Genomic DNA, 22,541 nt, shown 5'->3' on the forward strand with positions numbered 1-22,541 from the left:
GATGGCCCCTGAGATCTGGGAGGAAGTGTTTGAGTGCCAGGAACACAGCCATCATCTCCAACTGGTTTATGTGCCAGGAAAGATAATGACCCCTTCACAGACCCTGAGTCGAGCGACCACTCATGATCGCCCCCCAACCGGTGAGGGACGCATCCGTCGTTAGCGTTACGCGACGACAAGGAGCCCCCAACACCGGGCCTTGGGAAAGAAACCAGGGTTTCTTCCACATGACACAAGCACGAAGGCATCGCCGCGTGACCTTGATCATACGAAACGGATTTCCCCTCGGGGAAAACCCCCTGGTTTTGAGCCACCACTGCAAAGGTCTCATGTACAGCAGGCCAAAAGGTATCACGTTGGACGCAGCTGCCATCAGACCTAACAGTCTCTGAAACTGTTTCACAGTGAGTGACTGGCCCAGCTTCAGCTTGTTTACGGCTGTGAGAATGGCCTCTATGGGAGCTGGCGACAGACGAGCTTGCATTGACACTGAATCCCACACTACGCCTAGAAAAGAGGTTCTCTGAGCTGGAGAAAGCACACTCTTCTTTGCGTTTAGCCGTAACCCCAGACGCTTCATATGGGCGAGAACAGCATCTCGATGCTGAACCACCAACTCTTCTGACTGTGCTAGAATCAACCAGTCGTCTATGTAATTCAACACGCGGATGCCCTGGAGTCGCAGAGGAGCCAGAGCTGCATCCACGCATTTTGTGAAGGTGCGGGGAGATAAAGCTAGGCCGAAGGGAAGAACCCGATATTGGTACGCTTCGCCCCCGAAAGCGAACCTCAGGAACTTCCTGTGTTGAGGAAGGATGGATATATGAAAGTATGCGTCTTTCAGATCTATCGTGACAAACCAATCCTCGAACTTGATTTGTGACACGATCTGTTTCAGAGTTAGCATTCTGAACTTGAGCTTCTTTACAGAGCGATTTAATAGGCGCAGATCTAGAATGGGACGCAACCCTCCATCCTTCTTTGGAACTATAAAGTACCGGCTGTAAAACCCTGACTCCCTGCTGGGAGAAGGAACCCTTTCTATGGCTTCTTTTCGCAAGAGAGTCTGTACTTCCTGTTCCATAACCAGAGCCTGCTCGGGGCTCACCTCGGTGAACAATACCCCGTTGAACCTGGGCGGTCGCAACCCGAACTGAATTCTGTACCCAAATTCTACTGTGCGCAGGACCCATTGAGATACGTTTGACAGAAGTTTCCACGCTGTCAATGAATCTACTAAGGGTATCAGTCTCTCGAGACTGACCTCTGGTGTTAGATGGGTGACCAGCCCGGTGCCCTGAAGCGGCGAACCGGCAGGGAGCAACTGAACTGGCCACTTTTGGTCCCTCCTTGGAGGGAGCGAACATCCCAGCGCCACTACGTTGCCGGGTGGACGCTGAGATAAGCGTTCGCTGGGAGCTGCTGCGCCCTGAAGCGCGCGAGGTGGCAGGGTTGGCAGAACGGCCCCCTGAGGGCACCGAGGGGGGCCGGGCACCGTGTACTGAGGTGGACACCGACCCGCCTCGGAGGGGACTGCCCTCAGAAGCCTGACACCACTGGCGTCAGGACTTCTTTCCCGAAGCCTTCCGCTGGATAATAACGGTCCTGAGATCCGCCTTTCCTTTGGATGGCTTCGGTTGTGAGCACTGCCCCGACCCCCAGTCCTTCTGCGGGGGGGCACGGGAAGCAACGCTCACTTTTTGTTGCGCCCTGTGAGAGGAGCTCGTACTCGGCTGGGACTGCTCCTTATGACTAGCAGCCCCAGAGACCTGAGATCGGCGGGGAAGAAATTTAGAGTAAGCCGCCGCCTGTTTCTTAGGAACCTCTCGACGACTGTGTTGACTGAGTCGCCGAAGAGGCCAGGCGGCGTGAAAGGAGAATCAAGGAGAAAAGATCTATCTCGTTCCTTCATGTCAGCGAGGTTGAGCCAAAGGTGTCTCTCCGTGGCCACCAGGGCTGCCATAGACCGCCCAATAGATCTGGCGGTCTCCTTGGTGGCACGGAGAGAGAGATCTGTAGCTTTCCTTAGCTCAGAAAATGCCTCGTGAGTGACTTCCCCACCCTCATCAAGGTCTTTAAGCAGGTCGGCTTGATAGGCTTGAAGGACGGCCATAGTGTGTAAACATGCCGCCGCCTGACCTGCTGCCGAATACGCCTTACCCACTAAAGCAGAAGATGTACGTAAGGGCTTAGTGGGTAATTTCGGGGCTTTGAGGGAGGCTGCCGACTCGGGGGAGAGATAGCTCGCGAGCGTCTCTTCCACCCGCGGCATCTCCCCATAACCATGCCTTTTTAGTCCTAAGATGTTACTATAATTAGATGTTTGCGGACTATAGACCCGGAAGGACGCGGGTCTGTTCCACGACCTCGACAATTCGGTGTGGAGGTCGGGAAAAAAAGGCAAGCCCCGGCGTGGAGGTTGTGCGCGAGAAGGGAGAAAGCGCTCGTCTAATAAACTGGCCTGACGGGCTTCCTGTTTCTCGGTCGGCCAGCTTATGTTTAATCTGGCCACCGCTCTAGTAACAACCTCCACTAGCTCCTCATATGCTTGTGACTGTGGTGGCGACTCATCACACTGATCGATGCTGACAACGTCTAATTCCTCAGAACTAGAGCACTGCAACATCAGCGCTTCACCAGGGGCAGAAGAAACCGCAGAGCGTGCTTCTAGCTCCTGAAATGAAGCGCTGGATCCTGCAGGTAAAGGCAGAGAAAGGGCGGGGCCCGTCTCTAACCCTTCTGCATGATCCATTTGCAAACCCCACGACGCGAGCCTTCGCTGTGCCTCGGCAGCAGCGGGACCCGAGCCGCGGGGAGCGCGAGCCGAACCACTTTCCTCGAAAAGCACCCGGCATGTGCTCGCAATGCACACAGCCAGCTCCCTCAAGAGCTGACTGGGCATGCTCCACTCCCAAGCAAACAACACAAAGCTCGTGTGCATCTCCCGCCGGAATGTAGCGAGGACAAGGAGACGCACACGGCCTGAATTGCTGCACTTGTGTCGCCATAATAGTGTCTTAGATATGTGTGCTTGAATAACGTGAGAGACAAACAACAATAAATAAGACAGACAGTTTCACAGAAAGCGCTTACTGAAGACACAGAAGCTAACTCTGTTTGGTTCGGGTGTGCTTTATAGTTTCCTGGTCATGACATCACCCGCCTATGACGTTCCGTCACGCCATTGGACAGATTTCACATCTGCTTCACGACGCATTCACGCAGAGGCGTTCCCAAAGCGCTTGACGCAGCGCGAGTTCCCTTGAAAGGGAACTAAGCCGACCGATGCTCAAAACTGGCCCAACATTGCCTGATGGCCGACCTTCGGCTTGGTGTTTTCCGGCCTTAAGGGGACATGAGGATGTAAAAAAATATGAGATGAGAGTAAAAAATATATTTAAATAGTAATACTATTATACATTGAAATATGTCCAAAATACCATGTCCAGAAAAGCAATACCATGGAACTTTTTTTATTTTTATTATTATTACAATTACAATATAATTCAGGTTCTAACAATACATATTCACATAAAATGTCATTTAAATTGAGCTCCAACATCATTCAAGAAATAATATAGTTATACCATGGTACTTTTGGTATCATTGCAGGGTTGTTATGTGACATGTTACTTAGAAGATCAAGCAAAAATTAAAGCTGCAAGCAGCGATGAAAGGGCCCTCGCACCCGGGGCCACTGCCACCTGGAGGCCTTAGGAAAGCAGTGAACAGTGGGCGACATGCATTTAAGCATGTAAATATAGGAAAAATATGGCAAAGTCATTTTGATGTGCCACACTTCCTGCTGCCAACAGGTGGTGCTTTGACTATAAATGAATATTGCCATGTTGATGTCTTCAGGCCAGGACTATTATCAATCATGTGAATTTTAGGGCAGATTGTAAAATGTATGCCTGAGTTACAACAACTTCCTGTTTCATGGCGTTAATCGCCTACTTTAGCACTTAGCCAAGGGTTGCATGATTTCATGTGTTTCTAGCATGTTTGGTACTTCATGGCATATACAAATGTGTTTCTGGGAGTGAATTACAGTGCTAAGCATGCCATTTCCTGTTGCCAGCAGGTGGCGCTATGACTAACTGAATATTGGCATATAGATGTCTTTAGGCCAGGACTCTTATCACACATGTGAAGTTTGGGGAAGTTTGGACATTGTATGCCTGAGTTTCAACAGCTTCCTCTTTCATGGCAAAACATCAGACTTTGTCAGGCCGCCACGGACACGCCCTACAATGAAAACTCAAGATCTTTGCAATTTAACATCACTAAGGCCTTTAGATTAGACTGAACAAATATGATGTTGATCTGGTTAAATCTTTATGAGGAGTTAATCACAGTGTAAAACATGTCATTTCCTGTTGCCCACAGGAGGCGCTATGACTGTAACTGAATATTGTCATCTAGATGACTTCAGGCCAGGACTCTAATAAAACATGTGAAGTTTGGGGCAGATTGGACATTGTATGCCCGAGTTACAACAACTTCCTGTTTCATGCAAAGTTTCATGAGTTTTCAAGCATGTTTAGGCCCTCAAAAATATGATTCATTTCGGAGAAGAAGAATAATTGACTGAGCAATTACAATAGGGTCCTCACACCATCGGTGCTCGGGCCCTAATTATGCCCGTCTGTGTGCCTAAAGCCTAAATTCAATCTGTTCATCATATAAAGGGATCGTTTCTCTTTAGAAAATTTTGGACTAAACCACTCAAATCATACGGATTAGCTTTATGAACTTTTTGAAGCGTCAAAGTTTCGGTTGCGTAGGCTGTCTATGGAGGGACAGAAAGCTCTCAGATTTCATCAAAAAGATCTTCATTTGTGTTCCAAAGATGAACAAAAGTAATAGGGTTAAAGCCAAAAGTCTGACCGTGTTCAAGTGCAAATTTAAGAATGACTCTGGAGCTCTTGTATAAGACTTAGTTCGTTTAACCCTTTCAAACACTCTCAGAGTGGTTCAGCGTGTATAGGTGAACAAACCAAGTGATCTCAGACCCCCCTAAAAGGACCCAAAAGGGAACCGTACTCAGACTACCTCCGTAGGTGGTCTGAGTACAGTTTGTTTGTGGGTCCGTTTGTGGTTCGATTGCTTCGTGATATGTGAAAGCATCGAGGTCCCGGTCAGCTTTGCGTTTCGTTTCGACAAGTGTACCTTCAGGCTTGCCATTCACGCTGTTCCATCGCTGCTGACAACAAGGTCCTTTTGCAATCGCGTTCCGGGGGGAATGCTTAATATATTTGCGATATAATATAAAATATTGCATTCCTTTGTTACACTTAATATAAACTACTAATGATCACCAGCAGCATATAATCTTGATTAATGTTAATATTTACCAACCCATTATGTTTATATTTTATAAAGTAAGTTCCATAGGTTTTTTGTATGCATAGAAAAAGTTGTTTAGCAATATTTTGTTTCAACTTCCATGTTCTCTAATCAGTAAAATTTTTTTTTCTTTTATTAAACATTTACACCATATATATATATATATATAATTATTATTATTTTTAGGCTATTATGAGTCATACATGGCACATTTGAACTATGAAGGAAATAGATATACATTTAAAACCATAGACATGATCTTCTGGTTAAAGCTCTGTCACTTCCAGTTTTATTCGAATACAGATACAAATAATTTTGATATTGTTACAGATACAGGCTCCACTGCACACCCCTTATATAAATGCTGTTAATTCATGATGCCTAACATAATTACCAAAGGTAATTAATAGAACCTTATTGTGAAGTGTTGTTATTGTTCTTTTTCTGAGCTACAAAAGATTTACAGCAGACATGAAGATTATAGTATCAAATGAGGCTGATTAGGTTGAGCCATTCGTGTGATGTGATAAACTTCTGATCAGTTATCCACTGCTTATTTTTTTCTGTATTTTTTTATTTTAACAATTGGAAAGATGCAGCAGTGTTACTGAAAACACAGAAAGCCGGGGTCTGAGTTCTTATGAAGTTGTGGTGTGAACAAGAAAGGGGCTGAGATCACTTCAATGCTGAAGAGGCCCCCCCAAAAAACTGGGTTCTCTTTTGAGTCCACTAGATTGTGAACACCAAAAGGACTGAGGCAACTTTCGGCTGGTTCCCTTTCTGGTTCACTTTAAGTGAACTGGGTTTAGTTCTTTTAAAACGAACTATATGTGAAAACACCCTTTGTCAAGTGAATTTACTTGTAGAACAGACTCCCAAAGGAGTCATCACACATCAATCAATATATATTTGTGTAAATCCTTTAACTGTGAAATGGATCTCTGCCATGCAAGAGAATGGCCTTTAGTTCTTCTGGTTATGGAGAGGAGGAGTTAGTGTCTGGGTGGCATGAATGGGAAGAATCGGTACAGTGCTGCTTGCCCTGAAACAACTGTTAAATCAAAAGTAATGATGTCATTCTTTTTGTGTGCTGGGTTTTCATGCCCAAAAAGACAATAATCTGCTGTTGGGCTGAATGAGTGGCCCTGCGACCCAAGGACACAATTAAACTCCCTGCTCCTATTGGGGAAATATTTGGCTCTTCTTTGGTTTGATCTCAGTTGGATGCCGCAGGCTAAAGAGGCTGCCCATTCAGGACTGGATTGTTAGTGCCTACGTGTGTGGCTTAGAGCAAGATGAGGGGCCAAAGGATCGGACAGCAGGGATTCATCCACACTGATAGTGTCCGTGTGATCTATATTTGCCCCTCTGTTCCTTCACTTGCTGGCCCAGATGAAAAAGAAAGCCTTTTGCCAAAGAAATACTGTTTAACTCTTTCCCCGCCACTGACAGAATTTTCCAGCTTTCCATGTTTTCACTGTTATATGGTAGGGGCACAATTACGCATCTTCTAAAAGAGTACAGAATCTCCGGATCAAAACACAGGCAAAAAAGGAGCAAAAACAAGCGATAAAAGAATTGCTTATGCATGTTTTAGTCTTTGGGGAAAAAATGCGATTTTCTCAGCTTTTTGTTTAAAATGTTGTTTCTGAAAGTTTTGTGAAAATTGTCAAAAATGCTGGTGGTGGCTGGAAACTTAAAAAAAATGCTGTTAAGATTTAAGATTTAGTATATGGGGAATTATGTGTGTCTGTGTGTGTGTGTGTGTGTGTGTGTCTTTCTTTTTGTCTGTATTCTTTTTTCTTTCTTTTTTAAATAATATCTTTCATCAGTCATTAGCAAAAATTATATAATGTTTAAAAGATTATTAGTTAAAGGACATTCCAATATGAATACTGGAGTCCAAAAGTGTAAAATACTAGTGAAAGTGCTTCCATTTTACAATTTTTCTAATAAAATAAATAAATGAATAAATAAATTCAGCCCAACAATTTGAATGAACGACTGAACTGAAAAACTGACAATTTCAGAATTTTGGTATTTGGCTTTTGGAAGCAAGGAAATCTTTTGTAGAAAGATGGTCATGGTCAATGTCATAAATGTGCTTATTTTTCAATAGTGACCTAGAAACAGTGCAGGAGAATAATGCAAAAATAAGTTAATTCATAAGCCATTGTATTAATGTCATTACATTATATTACTTAATGACATTAATTATATTAGTTTTTGAACATTTATGTTTTTTTTGTTCCCCTTAATTTTGTCCTCTCCTCCTTTGTGTGGGGTGTTTTGATGATGATCAGTTGTTTCTGTGGTTCATGGAAACCTCAGTGTTTTGAAGACTACAGTCAGAGCTGTGAAGCAAGCTCAGCACTTTTTGGCCCACCAGAGACTGCACTGTAACCAAAAGGCAGCACTGGGTTATTTTAGCTCAAGGTTAATCATATGGTCACAGTTACATTTTTGGAGTTGTGTCATCTGATGGGAGTGTCCAAGTCAAAAACGTTGTCTTTGTAACAATAGATAAAAGACATCATTAAAGTCTGTTTGATTCTTGTCAGTGCTACCCAAGAATAATGGCTGATAAATATGGTGACAATATTAAAAAATCAAAAAGAAATAAGTTTAATTATTGGCCTTACGTTTTAAGATATTTTAGAGGTGCAGTATTTCATTAAATTATCAAAGTATCAGTTGTTTGTGAGCCTTCCCAACAAATGGTCCATGAATAACCATTATGCCCATTCATTCACATGCCCCCTCAGATTTTTAAGCCTAGTGGATTAGCTTCCAGAAAATAATATTTTGTGTATCTTTTTTTTTTTTTTTTTTTTTTTAAAACTACAGATTACTGTAGTTAAATAAAAGTATTAGTCTGAAACTCTGTAACAAAATCACCCATTCAAATCAATTTTAAATTTGGTAAGTCCAGTTGAGCCATACTCTGTTATCATCCACCTACTCTAATGTCGCTCCTTTTTTTTTTTTTTTTTTTTTTGTACAAAAGGAGTATTAATGAATATATATTAAGGCAGGATTTGTTAAACCCAATTTGACACAATAATTAGACAACAAGGAGCATTTGATGCTTGACTCATGAATCAGCAGTTATCCAGGCAAGCAGCCAGGAGTGATAAAGGGGCTAGCTAGAGTCCCATGGTCGCCTGGCAGTGTTGTTTAGAAAATGAAAGTCCTCTGATTGTTTTTGGTCTGGTTTTGTCTTACTGTCTCATTAGAGGTGAAGTCAGGCCTCAGCCCTCAACACATAACAACACAGAGGAGGAGTCTGGTCATTAAAAAGGCACTTGTAGACCTGAGGGGAGGAGGGAGGGGGAACCTGTCATGCTCATCAATGGATGACTTACAGGCAATCATTTTCCAGGCCAGAGGAGGATTATAAGGTTGCAGGACCAGTGATGACAATGGCATCTTCCAAAGCATTTTGAGGTCATCCTGTTGGACTAGATTTTTTTCCTCCTGCGTTATTTGCACACATTCTTCAACAGATAATTTATAACAAACATCTTGTAAATTACATGGTAAATAATAGGGAACAACAGGGCTAAAGGCACACCTTAAGGAAAAGTTGCCTTTTCACTGCAATATATTATTACAGTGAAAAAAAAAAAAAAAATCTATATATATATATATATTGTCCTCAAAGTTGATGTTTTGGTAACACTTTACAATAAGGTTCATTAGTTAATGTGTTAACTAACATGAACTAACCATGAGCAATACATTTGTTACTGTATTTACTAATCTTCGTTAACGTTAGTTAATGAAAATACAGTTGTTCATTGTTAGTTGAACAGTGCATTAACTAATGTTAACAAGATTTTAATAATGTATTAGTAAATGTTGAAATTAACATTAACAAAGATTAATAAATAAATGCTGAACAAGTGCAGTTCATTATTAGTTCATGTTAACTAATGTAGTTAACTAATGTTAACTAATGAACCTTACTGTAAAGTGTTACAGATGTTTTAGAAGCAGGAAAAAAGGGCAAGCGTAAGGATTTGAGTGAATTTGACAAGGGCCAAATTGTGATGGCTAGACGACTGGGTCAGAGCATCTCCAAAACTGCAGCTCTTGTGGAGTGTTCCCAGTCTGCAGTGGGCAGTATCTATCAAAAGTGGTCCAAGGAAGGAACAGTGGTGAACCGGCAACAGGGTCAGGGGGCGGCCAAGGCTCATTGATTTAATTTAAATAATATTGTTCAATAAATAATGTTTTATATAAATAACATGTTGTATTTTTTGGTATTGAGAAAGAGTCCGTTAGTGATTTTGACTTCAGTGAAAGTTACATTAATACACCATTAGACGCCGGCAAAGACTGTCTTTATGAGTGTGTGAGTCAGTCGCAAAGACTTTTATATTGAAATGGACTGAAACAAGGACATTGTTTTTACTTTAAACATCATCTAACAAGACGCAACTGACAAATGAATTGACTAGCTCTGTCATGGGAAATCCTCTTAAATGTTAAAAGGACAAAGACAAAGATATTGCTTTCCTCAGCGGACATTCAAACTGATTTTGTGATTATGAATATAAGATTGACCTAAAGAATATCAGCTAGATGCAGGTAATGCACTTGCTTAGTCGCTCTTTCATAATACTCTACTCTACATACTGTATTACAGTGAGCTTCAATGAAGCGACTCAGCGTTCCTTCATTGCTAGTTCTAAAGTGACTTTTTAGAATTAGTAACGGAGGCTTGGGCTCAACTGTTAAACTGTCAACTTGAGTTTTGATTCTCATTTTTCAACATAAATCTATAAAATTTTAAAAAACATTAAATATTAAATCAGCTTAAACCAAAATCGACTTTGCGTTGACACCCACAATTGTTGCATCAAGTATCAGCCAAATGCTGGCAAAAAGTGCTGGCAAAAGTGAATCAACAAATTTTGATTTGTCAAAGCATTTCAATCAAATTTCAGCTGCCAATGAATGTGTACCGATTTTTTTGAAAATAAGCCTCAAGGTGGCACTATAATAAGCAACTTTACTTTTTAGCTAATGGCTCTGCAGCCATGTGTGACAGAAATTTGTATTTCTTCTGAATCCTTGCTTTACGCCCAAAAAATAGTAAATCAAATTTTTATGATTATCTAAAAACTTTATCCGCCATTCTAAACTGTTAAAAAAGTACTACTTTTTTTTTTTAAACTCCTCCTAGGCCATTAGTCAGACCTTCAATAAACTTTGCACACATCAGCTGACCATGCTGGCTAAAAGTTATCAAAAGAATTTTGATCTATTAAACAGTTTACTTGATACAATTTATTATGTGACCCATTATTATTACTATTATGTCTATATCTTGTGTGCACAAAGTCCAAACTTCTCAAAATTTTGTACATATGGGAGAACAAATCATTCTAAGAAAACATGCTTAGTTTCATGAATTTATTGTTACTGGGAGGCTAACAGCAAATTCTAAACACTCAGCCATTTCAACTGAAAAATGAAGGCTCTTATATTAATGTCGTCCACTTGAGGGAGTAGGATAAGGAATAAGGAATCTCACAGGAGAAGGAATCTTTTAAGTCTAATCTTTTTCTATCCGTTTCTATCCCTTTGGAGGAAAATAAATGCATTGATCTAGTTCATTTGTATAACTGTGGTGTACTGTCAGTCTCTCTCCAGCTCTGTGCTCACAGGTCACTGCAATTCATTCAAGAGCTTCCTGTCTCCCAGCAGGCGAGTCATTTTCCTGGGGGCAGTTATCGACTCGGCCAAGATGCGGGCCTAGCTCATGCTGGAACGCTCACTGACTATTCAGTGGCTAGCGCCGTCTTTCAAAGTTGCGGCTTTCCTTCCCCTCAAAGCTTTCCAGAGGTTGCTCGGCCTGATGGCAGCCGCCTCCTCTGTAGTACGAATGGGCCAATGGATACCATTATCAATTTGTATTATTCAAATCAGTTAAATGATTGTTAGGCTGAATAAATTAGGTTAGCCGGAACTGGGAACACTTCCTATAACACCTGATGTACTTGTTACATCATAAGAAGAATGGCATCTACACTAATATTAGTCACTCTGTTTATCCCAACTGTAGTCAGCCATCTCCGGGCCGTATCCAGATCAGATGGAGGACCTGCGCCTAGACACGACCACAGCGCATCCCTGAAGTGACAGCCGAGATTGTGTCAACTAGACTATCCCCACGACAGAACTGGATTAAATATTTTGAATGTTCCGTTCCAATCTGACTTCTGGCCTGTAATGCTGCCTGAATCATAATCATGCACTGTTCGTTTGTTAGCCAGAGGAGAACTGGCACCCAGACTGAGCCTGGTTTCTCCTAAGGTTTTCTTCTCCATTCTGTCACCTGATGGAGTTTGGGTTCCTTGCCACTGTCGCCTCTGGCTTGCTTAGTTGGGGACTCTTAATATTCAACATTATTGATCTGCCTGCATTGAGACCATTGTATGAGAACTGAAATGAGCTGGACAACTGAGCCATCACTGTTTTCTCCAGAGCTGCTGTAAAGATAAATGAACTAACTTTTTTACAACAGAAATGAATCAACACTGAACTTAAGTTGGACAATGACGCTATTTTCTTCTAGAGCTGCTGTAAAGCCAAAACAAACTTTGTTGCATTATTTTCCTGTTATCACTGTAAAGCTGCTTTGAAACAATCTGTATTGTTAAAAGCGTTATATAAATAAAGGTGAAGTAACTTGATATGCAGCTCCTGCAATATTGGCTGAAAGCCCGAGTCCTGTCCCACAGTTGGCATCAGGGAGGTTTGTGTCTCAAGGTGGACCATCATTGTGACAAAGCTGTGGCCCCTTGGAAGGACTCTTGCCTATATCAGACAGGCATCCAATTGGGACTGACCTCCAGATGGAAAGTTGTCAGGACAGATACCTCCAACTCGGGTTGGGGAGCTCTGTGCGAGGGCATCCCGGCATTCAGCTCCTGCTCCAGCCTGGAGAAATGCCTGCATATTAACAGCCTCGAAATTATGGCGGTTTTTCTGGCTCTCAAAACCTTCCTGCCAGCCCAACAGGGGTACCACAACATGAAGATGGTGGTCTTCATAAATCATCAGAGCGGCCTCAGGTCATGGTCTCTTTACAAGATATCGAGACGCCTCCTCCTATGGGCACAGTGCAATCTGGGCTCTTTGAGGGGCGGTGCACGTGCCCGGCATGTTGAACCAAGGGGTGGACATGCTGTCCCAGTGTGGGGTGTCTCCAGGGGAATGAAGGCTCCACCCCAAACAGTTCAAATGATCTGGGAGATTTCGGAAGGGCAGAGGTAGACCTCTTCACCTCAGAAAACAACTCTTATTGCTCAATTTTTTTTCTCGAGGGAACAGGACGCGCTGGCCCAGGATTGGCCCGAAGCTCATCTGTATGCTTTCCCTCCGATCGCTGTGCTCCCTCAGGTCATCAGACAGTGTTCAGTTCTCTAGGTGGCTCCACTCTGGCGAAACCAGTCGTGGTTCCCCGAGCTGATACAGCTGTCATCGACAGCTCCGTGGCCAATTCCGCTGATGAAAGACCTTTTCTCTCAGCCTTTGCAGCTCCCTGTAAGGGTGGCCAGTACTATAGCGGAGGCCAGAGTGCCGTCTACAAAGCGCCTCTATATCCTTAAATGGTCTGTCTTCTCCGACTGGTGTGCAGTCCGGAATGAAGACCCATCCACTTGTGATGTATCAGCCATTCTGTCATTCTTACAGGAGCTGCTGTATAAGGGGCATACCCCTTCCACGCTCAAAAGTATATGTGGCAGCCATCGCGGCGAATCACACCCTGGTGGCCGGCCAGTCTGTAGGAAGGAACGACTTTGTCGTCAAGTTCTTGAGGGGAGCCAGGAGACTTAACCTGCTTTGCCCTCATACTGACCCGATCTAGGACCTGTCCATGGTCCTTAGGGCCCTTCGAGGCCCTCCGTTCAAGCCGCTCCAAGTGGCTGGATTGTGGCCCCTGTTGCTAAAGACTGCCCTGCTGCTAGCTTTAGCATTGGTCAAGCTTGTGGGCGACATGCAGGCGCTCTCTGTGACCGCTTCCTATTTTTATTTAAGCTAACAGTTCTTCAGAATGTTTTTACAGCGGTTTTGAAAAACAAGACCCTTAAGTCCCCACACACATACATAAACTTATTTTTTTCTCTACCGCCACATCTACCTACAATATGTAAAATAACATTTAAGGACTAACACTTAAGGAATCTATTTCAAGGGTTTTCCATCCATGGGGCCTTGGGGGAAAGTATGGCCAGCAGCCATATCACCCTGTAGCCCAAGACTGGTTGCCCACTGAAGCTAAGCAGGACTGAGCCTGGTTAGTACTTGGATGGGAGACCTCCTGGGAAAACTAATTTGCTGCTGGAAGAGGTTTTAGGGGGCCAGCAGGGGTTGCTCACCCTGTGGGTCCTAACACCCCAGTATAGTGATGGGGACACTATACTGAAAAGCACTGTCTTTCGGATGAGACGTTAAACCGAGGTCCCGACTCTCTGTGGTCATTAAAAAAAATCCCTGGCCAAATTTGCCCATTGGCTTCTGTCCATCATGGCCTTCTAATCATCCCCATACACTGATTGGCTTCTTCACTCTGTCTCCTTTCCACCAATAAGCTGGTGTGTGGTGGGCGTTCTGGCGCAATATGGCTGCCGTCGCATCATCCAGGTGGATGCTGCACATTGGTGGTGGTTGAGGAGATTCCCCCTTCCGTATGTAAAGCGCTTTGAGTACCCAGAAAAGCGCTATATAAGTGTAAGGAATTATTATTATTATTATTATTATTATTATTGCAGGGGGTCTTTGGACAGATATATACAACACAGTATTTACATACTTTTTAGAACATAAATAAATCTAACACATGTATATAAACTGGTAGATTCTCTTTAGATGTGTAAAGAAAATTACTGTGCAGTGAAATTGTAACTTAATTTCCTAAAACTCCTCACGTGTAGGTTTTTTTTTTTTTTTTTCTTTTTTGTAACAAGGAGCAAGGCAAGATGTGATCTTTCCACTCCTTGGAACTGTGTCTATGGAGGAATCACCAAATGGTATCTCAGTTTCTCTTACACAGAGACCCATAAATGCACGTAATTATGGCGGGTATTAGGAAATGATGACGGAAAACTCCACGTCATAATGTTAAGCCAATCTCTCACTGTTCCCCAGGGGTTTTCACAAAGATCTTGTATTTTACATAGCATGCACCCATTGATGATGGACCAACTTACCTCCTGTTTTAACTGTTGTGAGAGAGAAAAAATACAAGTCTGATCTGATATCAGAAGGAATGGATACATTCGACCGAGTCAAAAACAGTTGTCTGTTCAGCCTGTGTGAATCAGAAACATGAGCGTACTGGAAAACAGGAAAGAGGAAAGACAGGAAGTGTGGGTAGATCTTTAGCCTGGAACTAAAAGTTAACACCATTCCTTTCCTGTAATCAATGTGCTGGAAAACTAGGTGTGGTAATATTTGTTGATTTCGGTAATGCCAATTCTGTTGCAATCTGGTATCATCACTTACTTGGCTTACTGATGAATTAACAACCTGAAGACATTCATTCTCGCAATATGTTTTTATTTTCCTTCACGACACTGTCGGGAAAAGGCTGCTACGTGACATTAATAATTGTGTTATGTAACGTAATATGTCTATTTTGGGAGAGACTGGAAACATCTCAAGACTGATGCATTCATTTGCTCATAGCAGTCTGATTGCTAACTAATATTTGTTTTTCTTAGTAAATAAGAGATTTAGCTATGCTTTGGAGGCTCTTCAGGGCTCTGAAAGATGACAATGACTTCCAGATTTGCAATGGAAAAAGTTCCTGTGTTGTTTTAGACTATTTTGGAAACAAACACTTGTCAGAGTTGTAGCCTAGCAGTTAGGATATGTGCTCAGACAAATAAAGAAAAAAGAAGAAAAATTCCAATTATGTCATCATTAACTCACCTTCATGTAATTCCAATCCCATTTGACTTTTTTCCCCCCTTTTCTTATGTTCAAGCTGTTCTTTTCACAAACAACAGAAGTGTATTGTGTCAAGCCACAGAAAGGTATCATAAAAGTAGTCCATATGACTTTTATGTATGCCAAGTGTTTTAAAGCCATGCAATAGCTTTAGGGACATGCAATAGGGACAGACCAAAGTCGCTGGTTATTCACAGAAAATCTTGTACTTTAGCTCTCAAAACTTATTTGCATTTTCACATATTCAAATATTCACGAATTCAAGTCATGGCCAGTTATAAAGTTTAGTCTTAATAGTATGCCCCTGACAAAAAAAGAAACACTTCTAGAAGATGATGGAAACATCTACTGACAAACTATTATATCACGTCCAACAGTCACCACGTGGTAATATGGGTCAGTAGGGTAATGATGGACACACTGTACATTGCATGACACGGCTGCAGCTTATGACACTATGAGATGATGTGCAGACATATGTGACCCAGTCTTGTCCCCGCTGAATGCCTAAATGGTAGAGTGATGAGTGAAAGAGAGGAGAAAGAGGAGGAGAAGAGGAGGAGAAGAGGAGGAGCAGCCAAGCCAGCTGGAGCACTGGAGAGTTTGCATACCTTTTATGTTACCACCCCTACTGACTCTTTCTTCTGGACTGCTTCCAGTACTCCCTCCAGCCCTCTATCCCCGACTTCCTCTCGCTCTCTCCCTTCCTCCCCACCCCCATAACTGAAATAGTCTTCTAAAGGATTGAAAAGGATTGAGTCATCCTTTCTGTCCAGTTTCCTGTGGTCACATAAAGTTAATTTTAGCAGGGGCAGCTAAGCAGATATGTGTGCAAGTGTCAAAATTGAGAGAGATGAAGGCTTGAGATGAAACTCTGGGTTCATTAAAGAGAAAAACTCAGTTCATTTCCACAGAAATGGGTGGGGCGTAGTCTCTTTGTGTCCGTCTTCTGTTGAATTAGCTGTCTGAAAGTGTGCGTCTGACTTCTTTCCTTGTTTGCGCGTGTGTTTAGGTTTGTGTTTAGGTTTGTGTGTGTGTGTGTGTGGATTCAGGGGTCACCAATGAAACCGCTGGGGTTTGTTTTTTTTTTTTGTTTTTTTTTCCTTCTCTGCTTTAGTGGAGGAATGTTGGCATAAAGTTTGGCTGGGGGGAAGGCATTGAGCGGCGTCTCAAGTGCTGGCATTTCAACTGTAATGAGTCTTGCCCTGTCGTGAGAGAAATTTCTGGCTTCGAACTACCAACTTCAAAGCTGGGCTTTTGAAAGTAAGAAAAACTTTCAACAAGTCCTCACATGAAACTCGTTCAAGACTCTAGAAAGTTAAGGTTTAGACAGCCGAGAAGCTTTGCTCTGTCCGGTCCTATCGCCATCTCCACTTCAGACGAAACAAACGAGCTGCTAAAAACGAGCCGCTCTCCTTTCAAGAGCAAAAAGAAACTGAAGCTATGCAGAAGGGGGGAAAGAAAAGTTAAGGCTGTGCGTGCGTATGACTGCGCGTCTGTGTATGTGTGCCTGTTGGTGTGTGTGTGAGGGGTGTGTGAGTGTGTGTGTGCATCTGTGTCTGTGTGGGAATGATTACATCAGCTTGAGCTAGCTCTATGATTGGTTAGGGAAGTGTGGTTTGATTCACTACCTAAAAGCCTGTGGCTGTAACCCTTTGTGAGGGGAACAGAGGCAAGTTGTCTGCCAAGCTGGAAACAGTGCCATCTGCATGCTCTGTCCTGCGCCAAAGCTAGACAGAGAGAGAAAGAGAAGGAGGGAGATTGTGACAGGTAGGATACGCTGAGCCACTGACAGGAAGAAGCATCTGTGAAGCATCGGAACTGCTTTTTTCCTTTTTTTTGGTCCTTTTTTCTCTCTTGTGGAGTTGTGGAGACATTCGGGGAGCGGGTTCGTCTCTCAGTGTGTGGAGGAGGACACAGGCTGCTGGGGAAAATGCCATCGTGTTCTCCTGACTGTTGCCTGCTCAGGCCTGGGGAGGTAAGATTTCTCCTCAGCCCCAAACGCACGGCTCCTCTTGAGTACTTCAGAATCCCTCTCCCCCTTGGCGACTAAAAGAGTCTGGGGAGTTGGTGTCCATCTGTAGTGGGGTGAAAAATAGAACCTGTAGAATGAAACGGAAAATCTAAAATAGAGTGTGACGGGAACGGTTACATCTACAGTTTAAGAGAATTATGGAATTCGCCAGAGTAAATGTGGTGGAAAAGCTGTAAAGGTTGGCGTAACGGATTTATGAACGTGTGCTGAGTGAGAGAATGTACAAAAGATCTCAGAATGGGTGAGTGATGTTGCAAATAGGAATAGAGAATTTTCGAGAAAAGCTAGTATGTGAGTGATAATGGGGAAACAATGACACAGGACTCATTCAGTGTCGAGCACCAAACTATTTCAAATTAAACATCTTTCTTCAGCTTTTCCTACTTGTATTAGCTAGGATGCAGTCTAGACATGGAATTTGGATGTAAAAAGACCTAGATTTGAGCATTAATGGCTTTACACTCCGGGTCAAAGCCTTGGAAGAGTTTCAGATATTCCTTTTTTTAGTATAAAGACACAGTATCCTAATGTTACCTAAATTGTTGTTGTGTAGCACTATTTGATGTTTGTTTTATTTCTGTTGGGGCCCTGAAAATAAAATTGTCCTGTGACGCAGTATAATTTACCCATGTGTAGATGCATTTTTCCAAACTAGAAATTTGTTTTTGTTCTTTCTCAACGTCATATCTCAGTAACATCTGATTTTTTCATCTATTTCAGATCATAAAAATCTTCAGCGAGGACGGGATGGGAAAGGTGGTGGAGATCCCAGCCGACATGACGGCACGAGACTTGTGCCAGTTTCTCGTCTATAAAAACCATTGTGTGGACGATAACAGTTGGGCGCTTGTGGAGCATCATCCAGCCCTGGGACTCGGTAACTGGCTTGCTAGTTTTCTAGGCTAGAGGGGAGCGAGTGAATTTATAGAGCCGTTTTAATGTGTCTGTGTGTGTGTCAACCACTTTAGATGCAGTAATTACAGGGTCTTTTGTGCTGGAGTTGAAATCAATGATGACCATGTAAGAGAAGAAGACAGACTTCCTTGATTCATCCTTTTATGTCCGCAGGCTGATTGTAATTGATTAACGGTCGCCGGGGGAAATCCCGTTTCACAGAGAGACATAACAGGAAGTTAGGTTCCACAAGAGTAGAACTGGTACTGGTTCTCGAACTTTAGGCGAGCACGGCATTGACGTGTAGTTTTGTCTTGTGTTTTATGCCTCAGGACAAAATTTTAAATGCGATTCAGTACAGCACCAAAGCTGTTTATCATACAAGATTGAATTTCAATGGTTTCATTCTATCACCAGCAAAAAAAAAAAAAATAAATAAATCACTGCAGGGTCAGCACAAACCATGTTTATTTGCATGTTAAACCATATGGAAAGTAGCTTGAATCATATCTATTACCCTGCATACCCTAAACTTCTAGCAAGTGACTGATGATTTTGTGCCTAAAATACCATAGACTTTGATTGGGCACAAGTGTTTCCTCTCACCTTAAAAGTTGATAAGGCTAGTGATTTTGCTATTCTAATTATTTAGAATTATATAATTAATTGCATTCTTTTATTTATAGTTAGCATTGTATTTTTCCCTGCTGTCCACAACCATATCAGAACAGACCTTTGACCCAACAGTTGAGAACTACTGCTTTTGGTCGTAGCTCTTTAAAATCAAACATGGTCAGTGGGTTTTTTGACATTGACGGTTGCTGTCAGAGTGCAAGTTGTGGGCAAATCTCTAGGCTAAGACATGCTGTGTGTTAATTGGTTACCTCGAATAACCTGTGGTCTGAACGTAAGGGCTTGCTAGTAGAACTAAAGTCAGCCCAGGGCAACGAGTCGTACAGGAAGTTCAGCCACCCGAGTATGTGGTCTGGACAGGATTTCGTTTTCCATCCAAACTATTTGTTTTGTTTGGCAAACAAATGGTTTTCTTTTTATTTTCAACGGACATCCTGCTCCCCTTTCTGTATCATCATTCTCTCGTCGTTCTTTCAATGTTCTATTTTACTTTCAGTTTCCCAATGAGTATGAGGATACAACAGATGATTATGGAATTCTGAGGAAATGTCGGGGAATTTTGAAACTGTAGCTTGCAAAATTATATAGCCCACTCATAATTTGAAGTGGTTAAACTAAAGTCAATTAATAGTAGGTAGCTACATTACAAGCTGTTAATAAAAAGTAGCTATTAAAAAGGGTAATATATATTGTTTTACATATATAACTATCAGATATTTTTGTAATCATAGCAGTATTTATCTGACACAAAAGCAATGAGAATCTCAATGACAGCATTTGGTTGTTAAGATAATATACTCTAAATAATAACTAATAAAAAATTAAAATCAAATACATTTTTATATCAAAGTTGAAAACATGGTGAAACAGCATCATACACTAAACAAAAAGACATAAAAAAGACATGTATCTCAGAGATTTATTTGCAGAGGAGTCATTTTGGTCAGTCTGAGAATTGTTTTTTGATATGCCATTAGAAGATAGTTATTAGAAGACTAATATGTCTGAATGAACTGATTCACTAAAATGAATCAATTCTACTCATTTCAGTGCTTACACATAAGAAATGAGCGCCTTGGAAAAGTTATTATTATCGTTAAATATAAGTTAGTATTATTAAACTTGTTTAAGGTAAACCCAAACTCTAAAAGTAGGCCTTGTGTTGGTATATTAGACATTTTGCTCGTTGTTCGTTGATTCTAGATCAGTCATTTGTCTGAAAGAAAAATAAATAAATAAATAAATAAATAAAAATTCTTGTGTTTTTTGCAGAAGGCTAAATATTTGGTATCCCAGAGACTACTAATAATAATTAAAATTTTTCTAATTAATGTCTGATTCACTTTTTACAACAGTATCGACACATAAACATGCTCATTTTAAAACAAAGTTGAATGTCTCTCAGTTTAGACAAACGCTTCATTTTATATGCGAAACACAGGCTGCGTTTAAAACGTCAAAGCAGGTCCGTTCCTCATTTGTTATGGATCCACTCTGCTAGAATAGCGTGAAGTGCGGTTGAGCGAAAGCATGACATCATCTCTCTGCAATGCCCGACTCTCTCCTTACTAAGCCAAATATTGAACGGCGGAATGATGGAAAAGCTTGTCACTCCTGAGTACTTCTGTATCTCAAAGCATCATTTCAAGATGGATGTGTTGTGGGGAAAAGTCATAAACCAGATTTGTCGTAAAGTGGATTAAAGTGTGCGTAAATTGATAAACATACAAAACTGTTGTGATTGGATGTTATAATTGCTAAATAATTGCAATGCTTTCTAGATACAGAGAAAAAATAGCTGTGTAAAAAGAAGTGTTTTATTTTTTATGCACTGTAAAAGTGAAAATGTGTGGTTTTTACCATAAAAGAATAGTTCACTCACCCTCATTTCATTTCAAACCATAAAACACACCCTTTCATGGCACATTAAAGGAGAATTCTTTTAATAATGTGCTAGAGTTTTCAAGCTTCAAACAATACACAAATGCACTATAAAAACATCATAAAAATATTCACAAGACTCATGCACTATGTTCTTGTGAACATGTACATTAGCTGTGTGTGAAGAATAAACCAAATTTTTAAATAATTATTGGTAACACTTTATTTTAGTGTAATTGTTACATGTAGTTACTATTTTAATAACTATAAATTATGCATAATTACATCACAACTAACCCTAAACCATGTTACTTAATTACTTAATATTACTCAGTACGTAAATGTAAAATTACAGTGTAACAAAGACACCTTAAAATAAAGTGTAAGATTTTCGGCCATAATCAAATCTGCTTTAAACCTTCTATAAAATAGTTTCTTCTGCTTTTTAACAAACTTTGTTATGTTATTTTCTCTAGTCATTAATCTCTTAGACTTATCACTTTGTATATTAGTAAGGATGTTTGTGGGGTGGCTTGAAACTGATCCCCCCATAGTTTCCTGTTGCCAAACAAGCTCTCTGACCGTCTCCACAGTTGGATGAAGAACATATGTCCATATGAGAGTTCAGGGTCAGTTTTTTTGAGTGGTCATGGGCAGCATTAACTCTACACCATCCTTGAGATAATAGTAAAGACATTGTGAGAAAGGCAGAGAAACAGTTCTAAATAGAGATCAGTTTAATAGTTTATAGATCAAATGTAGGGTTTTTAGTCAGTAAGTCCCTGTGCTGGATAAGCTGAATGGGGGGTGGGGAAAGAGAAGTGGTGTTGGGGGGGGTGTTCTCCTCCAGACAAACTCTCTTTTCATCAGGCAGGGATCGCTCACCCTGTTTATTTTTTGTCTGCCTGGATGAATGCTAACAGAAAATTATGTCATTCAAGATGCACCACATTTGAGTCTTTGGTTACAAAGATGCATTTTTTGTCACGTCTTTCCATACAGACATTTTCATAAGTATAAAACAGATTTTGAAGTAAATGCAGTGTGTATGTGACCTAATTATGCCTTTCCCCCCCCTCTATCAATCCACAGAAAGATGTTTAGAAGACCATGAACTGGTTGTCCAAGTGCAGACATCAATGACCAGTGAAAGTAAATTTCTCTTCAGGAAGAACTATGCCAAATATGAATTCTTTAAAAATCCTTTGGTAAGTTAATCCAAGACCTCACATGAACTATTTCATAATTAGGTTAAGATGATTGTAGATTATTTTTATTTCCTTCTCTTAGAGCAGGTGTCAGCAGGTACATAAGTAACATGACACGGATTATTGCTGAAGGAAAGCTCCTCACATTAATGGACTGTTTTCAGTCTTACTTGGTAGATGCAGATATCAAGTGACATGCTTCCAGTTCAGTGAGCTGCTCTCACACTCTTTCTCTCTCACAATCCAAAAGAAACCCATGCCTCTTACTATTTGGGCTGGAAATCAAACACTTTCACGAACATTCAGTGCTCTTGTAAATTCTGCTGTAGACTGAGAGGGGAGGGAAATCTGTGCTTTAAATGTAAGATTTTTTTTTTTTTTTTCGGCCCTTGACACATTTAAATTGTCCTAACACAAGTACACTCTTAAGTATATAATCTTTGGTAACATTTTCTTTGCGCCTATTTACACATAAGTCTGTGTTTGTGCCTTGACTGATCGAATTGCATTCCATTTACATCCCGTAAAATAAATATAAACCAAATAATATCAGATAAACTACCAGACTGAACTGA

General features: G+C 41.3%; 1 protein-coding gene across 3 annotated transcripts in view; it reads left to right on the forward strand.

Annotated features, from left to right (window-relative positions):
- grb10b (growth factor receptor-bound protein 10b) overlaps window positions 1-22,541 on the forward strand; it is a 118,324-nt gene that overhangs the window by 82,213 nt on the left and 13,570 nt on the right. For 2 of the 3 annotated variants that reach the window (XM_051864892.1, XM_051864893.1), the window contains exons 6-7: window positions 18,071-18,227; window positions 21,851-21,966. In XM_051864892.1, coding sequence (XP_051720852.1) covers window positions 18,071-18,227; window positions 21,851-21,966 — 273 coding nt within the window. Of the gene's footprint in view, window positions 1-16,174; window positions 17,294-18,070; window positions 18,228-21,850; window positions 21,967-22,541 lie in introns of those variants that run through there. The other variant, XM_051864894.1, reaches the window with a different exon arrangement.

The sequence above is a fragment of the Ctenopharyngodon idella genome, chromosome 16 (assembly GCF_019924925.1).
Source record: "Ctenopharyngodon idella isolate HZGC_01 chromosome 16, HZGC01, whole genome shotgun sequence".
Taxonomy (NCBI): Eukaryota; Metazoa; Chordata; class Actinopteri; order Cypriniformes; family Xenocyprididae; genus Ctenopharyngodon; species Ctenopharyngodon idella.